This window comes from Miniopterus natalensis, chromosome 9 (genome assembly GCF_054644295.1).
Source record: "Miniopterus natalensis isolate mMinNat1 chromosome 9, mMinNat1.hap1, whole genome shotgun sequence".
NCBI lineage: Eukaryota > Metazoa > Chordata > Mammalia > Chiroptera > Miniopteridae > Miniopterus > Miniopterus natalensis.
Window position 1 is genome coordinate 26,899,832 of NC_142089.1, and position 16,378 is coordinate 26,916,209.

A 16,378-nucleotide genomic window follows, 5' to 3' on the forward strand; every position below is an offset into this window, starting at 1 on the left:
AACCTGAAACCTGAGTTGGCAGAAATGTGTAGTGCTTTTTAAAAACAAGAAAATACAATATTCAAATTTTTAAAATATATATAGTGTGTGTGTGTGTATATACCTTCTCTAGATTCAAAATTTTCCAAAACCACATTTTATTCAAAGAGAAATCTGTCCTAGAGTCCTGTTTCCCAAAATGAGGTGTGTGAAGAGTGCACCAAAATCACTTGGGGAGCTTGTTAAATACAGATTCCTGGGCCCCACCCAATTGATTCTTGCCCACATAAAGATTGTGGAACCACTGCCTTAGAGACCAAAGGTAAGGAAAATTAAATACCTATAAGTAACTTTTATCCTAAAACATGTGTAACTATCTTAAGAGTATGTATCATTTATTCAGAAATCTATCACCAATACAGTATTAAAAGTAAAATCACACCCATAATTTAAAGACTTTCTTGTCACTTTTTTTTTTGTGGGAAGAAAAGCATTTAGAAACTTTTGAAATGTTCTCACACAATCTCTTAAATGGTAATCTTTAAAAGACAACCGATGGGATATTAAAATCTTTTAACTACTAATTCTCAAAAATGATTTTTTTAAAAACTGTATTCAATTATAATAACATTCTAATTACCTTGAAATATCCCCCCAGTACCATTCTGCATCCTGAAGAGAAACAGAACTGTCCTTCAGTCCATTTGTAACAGGTGAAGTCATTGGCTTAGGTGGCTTTGGTGGAAGAGCTGGAAGAGAAATGAATATTGTTTTGTAGATGTAAATTATCATTTGTTTTCTAATTTCCTCAGTCAGGAATCGCCCACTAAGATTCAAATAATTATAAATCAAATTGTGTTATTTTACATTAAATCTTTTCATTTCTAAATATATTTTTATATAAGGGAGAGGGAGGGAGAGAGAGACATTGATATGAGAGAGAAACATCAATTGGTTGCCTCCCACACACACTCCAATCTGGGTATGTGTCCTGACTGGGAATCGAACTGGCAACCTTTCAGTGCATGGGATGACACTCAACCAACTCAGCCACACAGGCCAGGGTTTACATTAAATCTTAAACATTCGCCCAACCAGCCCAGTTCAATGGTTGACAGTCCATCTATGAACCAGAAGGTCATGGTTCGATTCCTGGTCAGGGCACATGCCCAGGGTTGCAGGCTCAATCTTGCAGGAGGCAGCCAATCAATGACTCTCTTTCATCACTGATGTTTCTCCCTCTCCCTTCCTCTTTCTGAAATCAATAAAAACATATTTTTAAAAAAATCTAAAACATTAGCCAAAAAAAATCCTTTTAGAACTATACCAACAATTGCCTGAAAAGTGAAAACTTCAAACTATTTGGGGCTCTTCCCTTCCTATTTTTTTAATTTAGTTTTTATTTTAAAATTACAGTTGACATAGAATATTATATTAGTTTCATGTGTACAGCCCCATGATTAGACATTTATGTAACTTATGAAGTGATCACCCCAATAAATATAGTACCCATCTGACACCATATATAGTTATTACAATATTATTGACTATATTCCCTATGCTTTACATCCCCATGACTATTCGGTAAGTACCAATTTGTACTTCTAAATCCCTTCACTTTTTCCACCCATCTCTCCAACCCCTCTCCCACCTGGCAACCATCAAAATGTTCTCTGTATCTATGAGGCTGCTTCTGTTCTGTTTCTTTTTAAATTCCACATGTAAGTGAAATATCTGGCATTTGTCCTTCTCGGACTTATTTCACTCAGCACAATACCCTCTAGATCCATCCATGTTGTCACAGATGGCAATATTTCATTCTTTTTCATGGCTGAGTCATATTCTATCATATACATGCATCACTTCTTCTTTATCCATTCACCTATTGATGAACACTTAGGTTGCTTCTATATCTTGGCTATTGCAAATAACGCTGCAATAAACATACAGATGTGCATATCTTCTTGATTTAGCGTTTTGGGTTTCTTGAGAGAAATATCCAGAAATGGAGTTGCTGGGTCCTTCTTTGTCTCTTGTTGTAGCCTTTGTTTTAAAGTCTATTTTGTTTGGCCCTGGCCCAGGTAGCTCACTGGATTGTAGCATGGTCCCAAAGAGCCAGGGTTCGGGGTTCAATCTCCGGTCAGGGCACATAGAAGAATCAACCAATGAATGCATAAATAAGTGAAACAACAAATTGATGTCTCTCTCTCTCCGCTCTTTCTTTATTTCTCTAAAAAAATCAAGCAAATTAAAACAAATTTTTTGAGTCTTTTTTTTATCTGGGTTAAGTACTGCTACATAAGCTTTTTATTTTGTTTTGTTTCCATTTTCATATCTTTTTCCACTCCTTTACTTTCAGTCTGTGTGTGGCTTTTGATCTGAAGTGAGTTTCTAGTAGACAGCATATGAAAGGTTCTTGTTTTGTTATCCATTCAGCCACCATATATGTCTTTTGATTGGAGCATTTAATCCATTTGCATTTAAAGTAACTGTTGATAGATACATAACTATTGCCATCTTTTTTTTCTGTTTTATTTTTATTTTTAAAGAAGAGCCTTTAACATTTCTTGTGATACTGGTGTGGTGGTGATAAGCTCCCTTAGCTTTTTCTTGTCTGGGAAACTCTTCATCTGTCCTTTGATTCTAAATGATAGCTTTGCTGGGTAATCTTGTAGGTTTTTGCTTTTCATCACTTTGAATATTTTGTGTCAATCCCATCTGGCCAACAAAGTTTCTGTTGAGAAATCAGCTGACAGTCTTATGGAAGTGCCTTTGTAGGTAACTAACTGGTCTTATCTTGCTGCTTTTAAAGTTCTCTATCTTTAACCTCTGGTATTTTAATTATGAGGTGTCTTGATGTGGGCTCATCTTGTTTGGGACTCTCTACACTTCCTGGGCTTATACATCTATTTCCTTCACCATGTTAGGGAAGTTTTCCAACATTATTTTTTCAAGTAGGTTTTTAATTTCTTGCTCTCTCTCTTCTCCTTTCCGTACCCACATGATAAGAATGTTGGTTCACTTGAAGTTGTCCTAGAAGCTCCTTACACTATTCTCATTTTTTTATTCTTTTTTCTTTTTGCCGTTCTGATTGGTGGTTTTCTGCTTCCTTATATTCCAAACCACTGATGTGATTCTCTACTTCATGTACTCTACTGTTGATTCCCTGTAAATTATTCTTCATTTACAAAATTGTTTGTGGTAAAGGTTACAGAGCTCTGTGAATACACTAAAAACTATTGAATTATACACACACATTAAGTGGGTGAATTCTATGGTATGTAAATTATATCTCAATAAAGCTGTTATTAAAAAAACAAATTTCAGACTTCTGAAATTATTAGATTGAGGAGAGCTTGCTATAATCCATACTTTTTTTCTAAGTGGATACTTATTTGTACCTGTCTTGTTTGAAAAAGATTTGATGTGGCTTATTAAAGTACCTACAGTTGGAACTCCAATTTTGCAAAATTTAGCATTCTTCTAGTTATCCACTTATAAAGATTTACAGTTGAAACTTATGCTATACAAAGCACTGTGTTATAGTTATGAAACGTACAAAGACAAGGTGTTCCCAGCATTCAAAAGAACAAATCTAGAAGGAATGATATATAGAAACATCTAACCATAATACTCAGCAGAATGAGATAAATACTATAATAAAGGTAAAAGCAAAGTGTAATGGAAACCTAGCAAAAGAAGCAATTGATCCCCTCCTGTGGAAACTTTAAGTTCAAACACTAAGCTTCTCAAACCTAGTCCTTACTGAACTGAGTGCCATGACCAGCAGGTCCCAATAAGAACCAATCTGCCTCCTTGAATCAGCAGGTGGGTTACAACCTAATCACCAAAAGGAGTCACAAAGACTTGCTGTTGTCTATAAACCTTCTCTGCAGGAGCTCTAAACGGAATTGAGTTGACCAGGCTATGTGGGGAAGCTGCTACTTATGGATAATGATAGTTCACTGATAGCTCTACCACCAACAAATATATAATGACCATTTCACTTCTATTTCATTGGGCTTCTCACAGCCTCCTTGTACCTTGCTTTTTCTCATCTGAAGAAATATAAGAATGAAATATGATTACAAAGCAATTCCTACATAAAGCTGCTAAAAGAACACAATCATAATGAAGAGCTGAAATGAATGCAATACTGGACTTATTTCTACATTCTTATCTATCATCACTCCATACATATATTAAATAAATATTTTTTAAAAACCTCTCCTATGTTCTAAAAGCTAGAAATACAGCAATAAACTAAATAGACACAGTCCCTATACTTAAAGACTTTATAATCCAGAAGGGTAAATTTCAAGATAATTCATTATTCCTAAAATCATGGGTATGTTCAAATTTAGCTCAACTGAACTTGCCTGTGTCTTCAAAGTGTTTTTGTGTTCTCTGGTAGCTGATTCCCCTCCCCATGTAAATTATAAAATTTACTGGACAAAAGTAAATTAAAAATTTACCTTAAATAACCTTCTAGTTACATGGAGATAAGCAGATTTATCCTTATATGTCACTTCCAACTATGATATTGTAAATAAAGGTAAAAAAAAAAAATTCCAAATCACATATATATTAAGTATGTTCAGTAAAACATATTGAGGAAAAGCTAATTAGGGTACATTAATTACCTTTCAATTCTTTGACAAAGTAGTTCTTGCATAGGCACTGCAATGTTGAGTGATGAGTTAAATGCACCTAAGTACATACCTTTCTAAATAAGTATCCATAAATGCCTAGTACTTTTATTTCTATTTAGTATACAATGAAAAGTATTTCTCTTCCCCTTTTGAGAACTATAGTGCAAGTTTTTAATATTAGCAATACACAAAGATATTTTAAAGTCAATTTTAATATGTGCATATATGAACAAATATATACACATAAAGACATCAGGTAGACTACACAAACTGTTAACAATATACAAAACAGGGATGCGGGAACAGCACAGGAGAGCACTTTCTTTACCTGTGTATGTATGGTTTCTTATGTATGTTTTAACAACAAAAAAACAGAAATAATAGGTTATAAGTAAATTTTCATTTTAATTTATTTTCTGACTTTTTAAAAAACTTTCAAAAATTCACTTTGATTTTTTTAACTAAAGAAAGTATTTAGGAACTGAGGCACTATAAAAAATTAATTCTTGGTCGTAATCTACAAATAATCTACAAACACTACATGAAAGTACTGTATTAAATGTACAGAAGTTGATAACTGTAGTGCACTGTGGTATGTAAAGAAATGTTCCTATTCTTAGGAAATACATATTGAGGTATTTAGGGGTTAAGGGCCAGGATGAATGTAACTTATTTTCAAATAATTCAGAAAAACTGGAATATTATTTTACATAAAGAAAGAGCATGAGTGATAAAGCAAATGAAATAACATGTTAACAGGAGAACCTGAGTAAAGGACATATTGGGTGTCCTTCGTATTCTTATTTTTGCATCTTTTCTGTAAGTTTGAAATTATTTCCAAATAAAATATTTAATTTTTTTAAGAATAAAAATTAGGTACTTATTAAAACCAGGGAGGAATGACAGATTTCAGCCCTCACAGTCTATGCTGCAATTTGACTTTATGAAGGATGATTTTAAATCAAAAATGAAAGAAAAGCTAAAAGAATATTAGAACATATGTCTCCAGTGTGTGCTGGGGGGAAAAAATGAGGCACATATAGTTATATAACAAAGTCAGAGACCTTCAAGCCTTTTGATTCCATTAAATACCACAAAAACCAGGGGCCAGCTATCTTTCCCCCATTTCAGGATCAAGTCCCCCCCCCCCATTTCTATAATTTTATTTCAAGAATGCTATATAAATGGAATAATACATTATGTGACCTTTTGGACTTGACTTTTATTTTTTTCACTCAGTATAATTCCCTTGAGATTCCATTCCAAGTTATTCCATGTATCAATCATTTGTTCCTTCTTATTGCTATGTCAAGTTTTAATCAACATTCTGTCAAAATCCTGACCAAAGACTATCCTACTGTAACCCAAACATACAGTACAGTGCCTGGTACATATACAATAAATGTGTTCATTCAACAAGTACTGACTGAGAACCTACTATTCTAGGCCTTTGTATCTTCCATTCATAAAGTGGTGCTAAGGTTGTACCTATATCCTATAAGGATTAAATGAGTTAATATGTGTAAACTTAAAATAGCATATGAGAAATAGCAATGAATAAATATCAGCTGCCAGCTTTGGTGCTAGGATAGATGCCAAAGATAGTAATAAGACAGACAGTCCAGTAGGCAATTCAAATAAGTAAAACATACAATACTATATTGTGATTAAACGCAGTAAAGAGAAAGTATTTTTTCTTTTTCAATTACAGTTTACATTCAATATTATTTTGTATTAGTTTCAGGTGTACAACATAGTGGTTAGACAATCATATACTTTACAAAGTGGTCCCCCTCTACATTTTAAGTACCCACTGACACTATACACAGATATTGCAATATTATTGACAGTATTCCCTATGCTGTACTTTACATCCCCATGACTATTTTGTGATTACCAATCTGTATTTCTTTTTTTTTTCTTCTAATATATTTTTATTGATTTTAGAGAGAGGAGGGAGAAGGAGGGAGAAATAGAAACATCAACGATGAGAGAGAGTCATTGATCGGCTGCCTCCTGCACACCCCTTGCTGGGGATCGAGCCTGCAACCCGGGCATATGCCCTGACCAGGAATCGAACTACAATCTCCTGGATCATAAATCAAAGCTGAACCACTGAGCCACAGGCTGGGCCCAATCTTTATTTCTTAATCCCTTCACCTTTTTCACCCACTCCCCCAATCCCTCTCTCCACTGGAAACCATCAGTCTGCTCTCTATATCTACGAGTCTTTCTGTTTTGTATGCTCATTTATTTTGCTCTTTAGATTCCACACATAAGTGAAATCACATGGTATCTGTCTTTCTCTATCTGACTTATTAAAGAGAAAGTATTTTTAAAGTATATTTTAAAAGGTGAATGTTATGGTAAATGCCTATATCTTAATTTTTTTTTAAATAGAGAGAGACAAAGAATAGGGTGCCATGGAGCACAAAATAGGGCACTAAATCTGGAGTCAAGGAAGACAAGACATATAGTATCCCAAACTAAAGGAACAGCAGGTATTTAAAACAGAGGATGGGAGGCAGGGGTGGGTGGGAGGGTGGAGGGAGAGACCGACCAAGAGAGAATTAAAAGAAATGCCTAGCACATGGGGAGTATGAGGTGGGGAAAAGCGGAAGTTCATTTTAGCTACCTGTCATCTCCTGTGTAATCACCCCAATATTGCTCTGAGCTGCCTCCCCAGCAAACCATCTTATTGCTAATCCTTTCATTATATCCTCTGGAGCTTCCTCCCTAATCATTCTCCGTACATTCTAATTAAATAAACTATTTTATAATTTCGATAACTTCCCAGAAAGTATTTTGTTCCCACTTCTCAGCCTTCTCTGAAATCTGGCTCTTCATGAAGGTCATTGCTAACCTTGCAGCCTTCTCTCTTAAAAGGCTGCTCATTTTCCTCAGGGCCTCTGGGCCTCTGTTCCTCCTTAGCTCTGAGATTTCCTAGGACCTCTTTTCCTTCATCCACACCTTAAAACTTTTATTCCCCTGGCACTCTTTTTATTCTGTTCTCCCATCTATTCCCATAACTTCAAATAATACCTACACTCTGCTCCCAAAGTAGTATTTCTAACTACAGAGACTTTTCTAAATTTCTGATTGTCCAAAAGAAGATACCCAATATGTGTCAAGCACTATAGCAGGCACAGTGAATTAATGTGGTTATAAATCACCCAGGAATCTTGTAAAATACAGAATATGGTTTGCTAGGTATGACCTGGGGCCTGGAATTCCGCATTTCGCACAAGCTTCCAGGTGATGCCAATGCTGCTGGTCGAAACTGAGTGGCAAGGAGCTTACAGCTGTCTCTCTTTGAAAAGCTCTGATGGGGTTAAAAAAAAAAAAATGCAAGTAGAGTACAGTAGCTAAAATACATAAAATACAGTAGATTAAATATATGTGATTCTTCACTCCCTCTATAAATCACTCCAAATTGGCAATATATTTTTAAAGGTATGAACACATAGTAGCAAAGAGATCAGAGGAGGAAACAACAGCAACAAAACTTTACTACAGGAAAAGTAACCAGATGAATCTGACCTGGTGGAGTGCAAAAACTGAAACCTAAGCCTGAAGAGAGCAAGTCCAGTAAAAAAGCAACCTGATTCACACTGCAGTACTCTGGAAAAACCAAGAATTGGAGGCACAATGCATCTCTGAAGAGAGGATTGAGGATGGAGCTGAAAATAAGAGGATTGGCTGAAAGTCTACATAGAAGGCACAGTTCTCCCCCCAACCCCAAGCAACCGGGCAACTACCCCTCCCCCACCCAGACAAAGACCAACTGTCAACTCGTCAGTCCAGAGAAGCAATTACAGAGGCATTTGGACTCAGGGAACACTAAACACAGCTGAGGCTAGGGGTAAGTCCCTAATTGAAAAGAGAATTAAGGAGAAGTCTACTAAATAGGTAAATGTCCCAACCCCCTCCCCCACCTCAGTTCTCTGAACCCTGAGCCACCAACCTTGTACCCCTAGGCAGAATTTAGGGAGATTCTCTGGAGAAACTGACAAGACCCCCAAAAGACCTAAAAATACAGATATTTTGTGGTTACCAATGAAAAAGAGATTCATGCCCAGCCGGTGTGGTTTAGGGGTTGAGAGTCAACTCATGAACCAAGAAAGAGGTCAAGGTTCGATTCCTGGTCATGGCACATGCCCTCGTTGGGGCTCTATCCCCAATAGGGGTATGCAGGAGGCAGCCAATGGGTGTTTCTCTCTCGTCAATGTTTCTATCTCTCTATCCTACTCCCTTTCTCTCTCTCTAAAATCAATAAAAACATTAAAAATAGAAAAATCAATTTTTTAAAAATTAAAAAAAGAGATTCATTATGTTACCACCTTTCAGCGAAGGCCTCTAGTTAACACGTCCTGCCCGCTTACATGGGCCTTCCAATTAGCTTTTTTTTTAATTGATGAGAGAGAGAGATTTTGTTCCACTTATTTATGCATTCATGCTTGATTCGTTTGTGCCCCAACAGGGGATTGAACCCCCAACCTCGGTGTATCAGGGATGACACTCTAACTGAGCTACTCAGCCAAGGCTCCAATTAGCTTTTTAATACCTCATTCTTGAATAAAACGTAAGCCTTTAAAAAGGAAAGAAATTCTAACACATGATACAACATGGACGAACTTTTAACACATGTCTTCATGAAGACATTAAAACCTTGAAGAAATAAGCCAGGCACTAAAGGAAAATATTTATGGTTTCTCTTATATAAGGTTCTGAAAGTAGTCAAATTCAGAGACTGAAAACAGAATGATGGGTGCCATGGGCTGGGGGGTGAGGAGGAGAGGAAAATGGGGAGTTAGTGTTTAATGGGTACATGATTTCAATTAGGTAAGATGAAAAAGTTCAACAATGTAAATACACTTAATGCCTCAAAACTATGCTTAAAAGTGGTTAAAATTATAAATTCTATGTTATGTATATTTATCACAATTAAACTACAAAAGAACAAACTACAAGACATTTGAAGAAAGCCATCAACTTCAAACATAAGCATCAGTATACATAAAATACAGGGAACAGAATAACGAGTTAAATGACATCATGAGGAAACAACCAGGCAAATCTGGAATATAGGGCATTCAACAAGACAGGTGATTTGGACTCTTCTAAAGTCAATATTTTAAAAAATAGTCATTATCATTTTAAAAAGTGACTAGAGGCTATTCTAGAAAACAGACAAAAGCAACATTCAATGTCAATTTTAGTGGGATTTTTATTCAGAAGCAGAGTTATATAAATTAATTATGGATTATGGAGGCAATTTGGAGAATTTCAATATGTATTAGATACTAAAATTATTATTAATAAATGTCTAGTAAATGTTATACACCTGAAACTAACTACTACTGTGTGTCAACTATAAATTTAAAATAAATTATTTAAATGTTTTAAAAAAACATTAAAGAAGCAGCCCAAAACAAACAAAAAAAGGAAACAGGAGTAAGCAAAGAATTCAAGGAAAACTTCACAGATACATTTTTAAAAAGCATAATATCCTCGGAAATGTAAAAGGAGATACTGCATCTATGAAACACAAACTAGATCTATAATAAAGTAGCATTAAAGAAAATGAGCCCTGCCCTGGCCAGGTGAGTAAGTTGGTTGTGGGTTTGATTCCCGGTCAGGGTACCTACCTAGGTTGTGGGTGCATATGGGAGGCAACCCATTGATGTTTCTCTCTCACATGGATGTTTCTCTCTCTCTCTCCCTTCCCCTCTCTCTAAAAATCAGTAAAGAACAAGAGCCATTATATATTAAAATTATAATAGAGGTTCTTAAAAATAGCATCAATTGACAAACTAGCAGATAAATTTGAGAAAATCTCCCAGAAGTGGAACAAAAGAGAAAGTACTGAAAATAGAAGATAAGAGATTCTGAGGACTGAATTAACAGAAGTTTCTGAAAGCAGAAAAAGAAAATATTTAAAATAAATAAGAATAAGAAAAAATTTTCAGAAATGAAGGGCATACATTTCCAGAATGAAAGTGCCACACAATGTATTCAAAGTATGCCACAATGAATAAAAAAGACTCACATCAAGGCACATCTATGTGGAATTTCACATCAGGGATAAAGAGAAGGTCCTAAAATCCATCTATTACAAGGGGGTTAAAAAGACTGGTCGCAAAGGACTAAGACCTGGAATATCTTTAGATTCCCCAACAGCAACACTAGAACTAATGATACTGGAGAAAAACCTTCCAATCCTGAGGAAAAATGATATTTCAACCTAAAATTATATATCAAATTATCATTATGTATATATGAGGGTAGAATTAATATTTTCAGTCATACAAAGTCTCAAACAACTTAACTCTTAGGAAGCTCCTGAAGGATGCTTCTACCAAAATGAAGAAATAAACCTAGGAAAAAAGATGGTGTAGGATTCAGGAAAATAGAAGCCAACACAGGAGAGAAGCAAAGGCAATCCCCAGGATAATGGTGACTGGATGCACCAGGATGACAGTAAAAAGAATACTGCTTCTTAGCATTGCTTACAAACACATATATAAAAGTGAAACAATTTTTTAGACCTATCATTTTCGCAGATTACTAATCATTGGTGAATGAAAGCTACTGGTCTAAAATAAAATCTGGCTTGGCCATAACCTAGCAATATAACTTTGGACAAGCCTCTTAATCGCTCTTGTATGCTTACCTATAAAATGTTTGATTACATCATAATAGTCCCTCCTAGCTCTATTTTTTATGAGCCCTTGTATTTGGCCACCAAAGAGAGATAGCAGACTATGCAGATTTCATTGGCATACCAGAAATTTCATTAAGACTTTACTGGGTACTGCCTGGCTGTGTGGCTCAGTGATTGTCGACCTACGAGCCAAGAGGTCATGGTTCAATTCCCACTCAGGGTACATGACTGGGTTGTGGGCTGAATCCCCAGTAGGGGGTGTGCAGGAGGCAGCCAATCAATGATTCTCTTTCATAATTAATGTTTCTATCTCTTTCTCCCTCTCCCTTCCTCTCCCTAAAATCAATAAAAACATATTTCAAAAAACAAAAACAAAAAAAGTTATTGCCCTGGCCAGCGTGGCTCAGTAGTTAGAGCATCGGCCTGGAGACCAGAGTCACAGATTCGATACCTGGGTTGTGGGTTCGATCACCGCCCTGGTCAGGGTGCATGTGGGAGGCAACCAATCAATGTGTCTCTCTCACATTAATGTTCCTCTTCCTCTCTCTCTCCCCTCCCATTCTTCCCTTCTACTCTAACAAAAAAAAAAAACCCAAAAAAAAATCAATGGGAAAAATATTCTCTGGTGAGGATTAACAACAAAAAAAGCTTTACTGGGTACCATGAGTCATAGTCCCAATTGGTAAGCTAAATGCAATTATGAAGAAGACCACAATGTATTCTGGGTATTCATAAAAAGAATAACCAGTTCAGCCAGGCGTGGGGTTGAGCATCAACCTGGGATCCAGGAGGTCAGGGCACATGTCCGAGTTGTGGCTTGTTCTCCAGTTGGGGGCGTGCAGGAGGCAGCCAATCAATGATGATTCTCTAATCATTGATGTTTCTATCTCTCTCTCTCCCTCCCTCTCCCTTCCTCTCTCTGAAATCAATAAAGATATTTTTAAAAAAAGAACCAGAAGCAAAAGAAAAAATAGCATTAATATTTTTTAAAGTGAACTACAGAAGAAAACTGAAATTAGATGTTTGGGGTGGTATGAATAGCAAAACAGAAGAGGGAACACTTTTCAGCTCATTGTATAAGCCAGTATTACCCTGATACCAATACCAGAAAAAAGACAACACAACGAAAACTACAGATCAATATCCCTTAGGAACACAGACACAAAAATCCTCAACAAAATACTAACAAGCCAACTCCAGTAACACTTAGGATGCAAGGTTGGTTCAACAAAACAAAAATCAATCAATGTAATACACCATATTAATAGGATAAAGGTTTGATCATCACAATAGATGCAGGAAAAAAATCTGACAAAATCAAACACCCTTTCATGAAAAAAACACTCAACAAATTAGGAATATAAGGGAATTTTCCTAACCCGACAATGGGCATCTAGAAAACCCACAGCTAACATTATATTTAATGGTGAAAGACTACAAAGATGTTTTCTATTTCCACTTCTACTCAACACTATACTGGAGGTTCTAGCCAGTACAATTGAAAAAAAAAAAAAAAAAAGGCATTCAGATTAAAAAGAAGTAAAACTATTTCCATCTCTGTCTGCATATAGGAAACTATAAGGACTGCACACATGAAAAAACTATTAGAGCTAATAAACAAGCTCAGCAAGATTTCAAAAAACAAGATCAATATACAAAAAGCAATTGAATTTCTATACACTAGCAATGAGCAATCCAAAAATGATATTAGGAAACCAATTCTATTTACAATAGCCCCCACAGAGAATAAAATATTGAACAGACATTTCAGCAAAGAATATATACAAATGTCTAATAAGCACATAAAAAAAAAGCTTGCCTGGCCAGGCATGGCTCAGCAGTTGAGGGTCGAACTAGGATCCAGGTGATCAGGGTTTGATTCCTGGTCAGGGCACATGCCCAGGTTGCAGGCTCGATCCCTAGTCAGGAGCATGCAGGAGGCAGCCAATCAATGACTCTCTCATCATTGATGTTTCTCTCTCTCTCTCCTTCTCCTTTCCTCTCTCTGAAATCAATAAAGATATATTTTTTTAAAAAAGAAAAAGCTCAATATCATTAGTCATTAGGGAAATGCAAATCAAAAACACAATGAGATACCACTTCACACCCAATAGGATGCCTGTAATAAAAATGACATAATAAGAGTTGTCGAGGATGCAGAAAAAATGGAACCTTCATACATTGCTGGCAAGGATGTAAAGTCTTGAAGCCACTGTGGAAAACAGTTTGTCAGTTACTGAAACAGTTAAACAGGGTTATCATGACATAGCAGTTCCACTCCTAGCTATACACATCCAAGAGAACTAAAAATACATGTCCAGCAAAAACTTGTGCATGAATGTTCACAGCATCATTCTTCCTAATAGCTAAAAAATGAAAACAACCCAAGTATCCATCAACTGAAGAATGGATATACAAATGTGGTACATCCATAAAGTGGAATATTATTTGGCCATAAAGAGAAATTAAGTACAGCAGGTCCTTGAATGACATCATTTTGTTATAACACTGAGAAAAAATCGATTCTCAGCCAGGGCCACTGTCTGTGCGGAGTTTGCATGTTCTCCCCAGGTTTTCTCCAGGTACTCGTTTCCTCCCACATCCCAAAAATGTGCACATGAGGTGAACTGGCGTGTCTAAATTGTCCCCAGTCTGAGAGAGAAAGAGTATGTGTAAGTGTACCCTTCGATGGAGTGGCATCCTATCCAGGGCTGGCTCCCATGATGTGCCCTGAACTGCCAGGATGGGCTCCAGCCACCTGCAACCCTGAACTGCAATAAGCAAGTTGGAAAATAATTATCTTGTTTTTATTAATCTTTGTTCAATGTATGTATAGCTCATATTTATTTCAATGTTTAATATTAAAAGTGTTTTGGGTTGATCGTAAAACCATGACAGCTACTAAGTGACTAACAGGTGGGTAGCAGCATACACAGCATGGATGTGCTGGACAAAGGGATAATTCCTGTCTGGGTGGGACAAAGTGAGACACAATGAGATTTGATCACGTCACTCAGAACTGTGCAAAATTTAATACTTCTGGAATTTTGCATTTAATATTTCTAACCACAATTGACCATGGGTAAACAAACAGTGGAAATTAAAACTGCAGATAAGGGAGTACTACTATATTATCCTAAAAAAGTCCTTATTTTTACCCATTTCAGCTCAGCATGAAAGAGCTAAATCTTTGGTTTCAGTAGCCTTTTAATCGTTTCTAAAGAACTACTTTCTCCAATTAACCATAGTAAAAATATTTAAATATAAATGACTATGTAAGGGAGAAAAGAACGATAGGTAGGTAGGTAAGTAGGTAGGTAGGTAGGTAGACAGATACATGATAGACACACACACAGATTTATACTTGTATTTGAAACCTGTTTTTTTTTAATCCTCACCTGAGGATATTTTTTCCATTGCTTTTCAGAGAGAGTGGAAGGGAGAGAGAGAAACATTGATGTGAGAGAGACACAGTGATTGGTTACACATGTGCCTTAACAGGGCCAGTAAGAACCCTGGGCTGGAATCAAACCTGGGATCCTTCAGTCCCCAGGCCGATGTTCTAACCACTGAGCAACTGGCTAGGACTGAAGCCTAGTCTAAATGGCCCACCAAGGAGTTCATGACTCAACTTGCAAAGTTAGTTGGAAGCCATTATTTCTTCCATTATTTCTAAAGCAGTCTCAAGTGTGATATACTATAGATCTGGAAATTATGTTGAGTTCCTTTATGACATCTATGATAGCCTTGGTCTTTCCATTAGAAATGATATACCAAACTATCATAGAGAACCTCTTTTTTATATATAACCTTTATTGATTTCAGAGAGAGGAAGGGAGAGGGAGAGAGATAAACACATCAATGATGAGAGAGTCATTGACAGGCTGCCTCCTGCACGGCCCCCCACTGGGGATCAAGCCAGCAACCAGGGCATGTGCCCTAACCTGGAATCGAACTGCAATTGCCTGGACCATAGGTCAATGCTCAACCGCTGAGCCACTCCAGACAGGCAGAACCTTTTTTTAAATGTGAAAAAAGTAAACTAAAGAGACCCAAAAAAAAAAAACTATCCTACCCATCCTTCATAGTCCAAATATCATCACCTCCAAAGTCTTTGTTCCAACCTAGCCCACAACACCCCTTACTCCTGAACTTCTAAAACACTTGATGGTATCACTCTTTTGATATTTAGTTATCTATTGCTCATATAATTATTCTCCTCTAAGTCTGTTTTCTTAACTGAAAAATGAAAATTAGAGCAATGTTTAAAGAAAATATTAAGATTATATATATAAAACAATGCCTGACATAGTAACTAACCAATAAGTACTATAATAGTTATCTCTTTACCATTTACCAAATTTATGACTCTCAACAAGTCATCTTTGCTAAATTTCATTTTCTTCACCTGTAAAGTGAGATAATTCCTGTCAAATTATTATCTATGTGCAAATAGAGGTGACCAATATTCTTTGATTTTGAAAGTATTTTTTCATCATTATGCCTAGAATATTACAGTTGATCATTACTAAACCTTTGTACAACATGGCACTTTTATTATCTTAACATTATAAAATAAGCATTTATCAACTCCTTATAAACATAAATTTTAAGAGCTGCAAAACAGTTTTTGATATGAATGTATCATAATTTACTTAACTATTCCCTCCACGTTGGGCATCAACCACTCTCTTGTCAATATCTCCACCCAGCTCCTTGTTGTTCTTTTGCCACACCAGCCAGTAAATCTCTCAACCATGAGGAATCAATCTAACAACCTGCTTCCTCTGATCCCATACCACAATTGCTGAGTTCGGTAAAGAAATCACAACAAACTGGGAATTTGTGCCACTACAAATTTATAAGTCCTTCATCTTAACTGAAATTAACTATCCTATTAGTAATTCATCTATATGCCTTTGATCAGTAGCCTTTCCTATCCCACACAGTGACCAGTGGCTACTCGATATCTCAAGCCAAACACTCTATATACCTCTTCTCTCACAATTGCCCTCTACCAGAAAAAAGAAATCTGATCTCACCCAATTTTCCAACCTACATTCTCTTCAAACCCATCTTCTCC

At 36.2% G+C, this 16,378-nt stretch overlaps 1 protein-coding gene across 1 annotated transcript in view; it reads right to left on the reverse strand.

Moving 5' to 3' along the window:
• PIK3R3 (phosphoinositide-3-kinase regulatory subunit 3) overlaps positions 1 to 16,378 on the reverse strand; it is a 64,381-nt gene that overhangs the window by 36,519 nt on the left and 11,484 nt on the right. Inside the window, exon 2 of the mRNA XM_016199275.2 lies at positions 620 to 728. Coding sequence (XP_016054761.2) covers positions 620 to 728 — 109 coding nt within the window. The remainder of the gene's footprint in view (positions 1 to 619; positions 729 to 16,378) is intronic.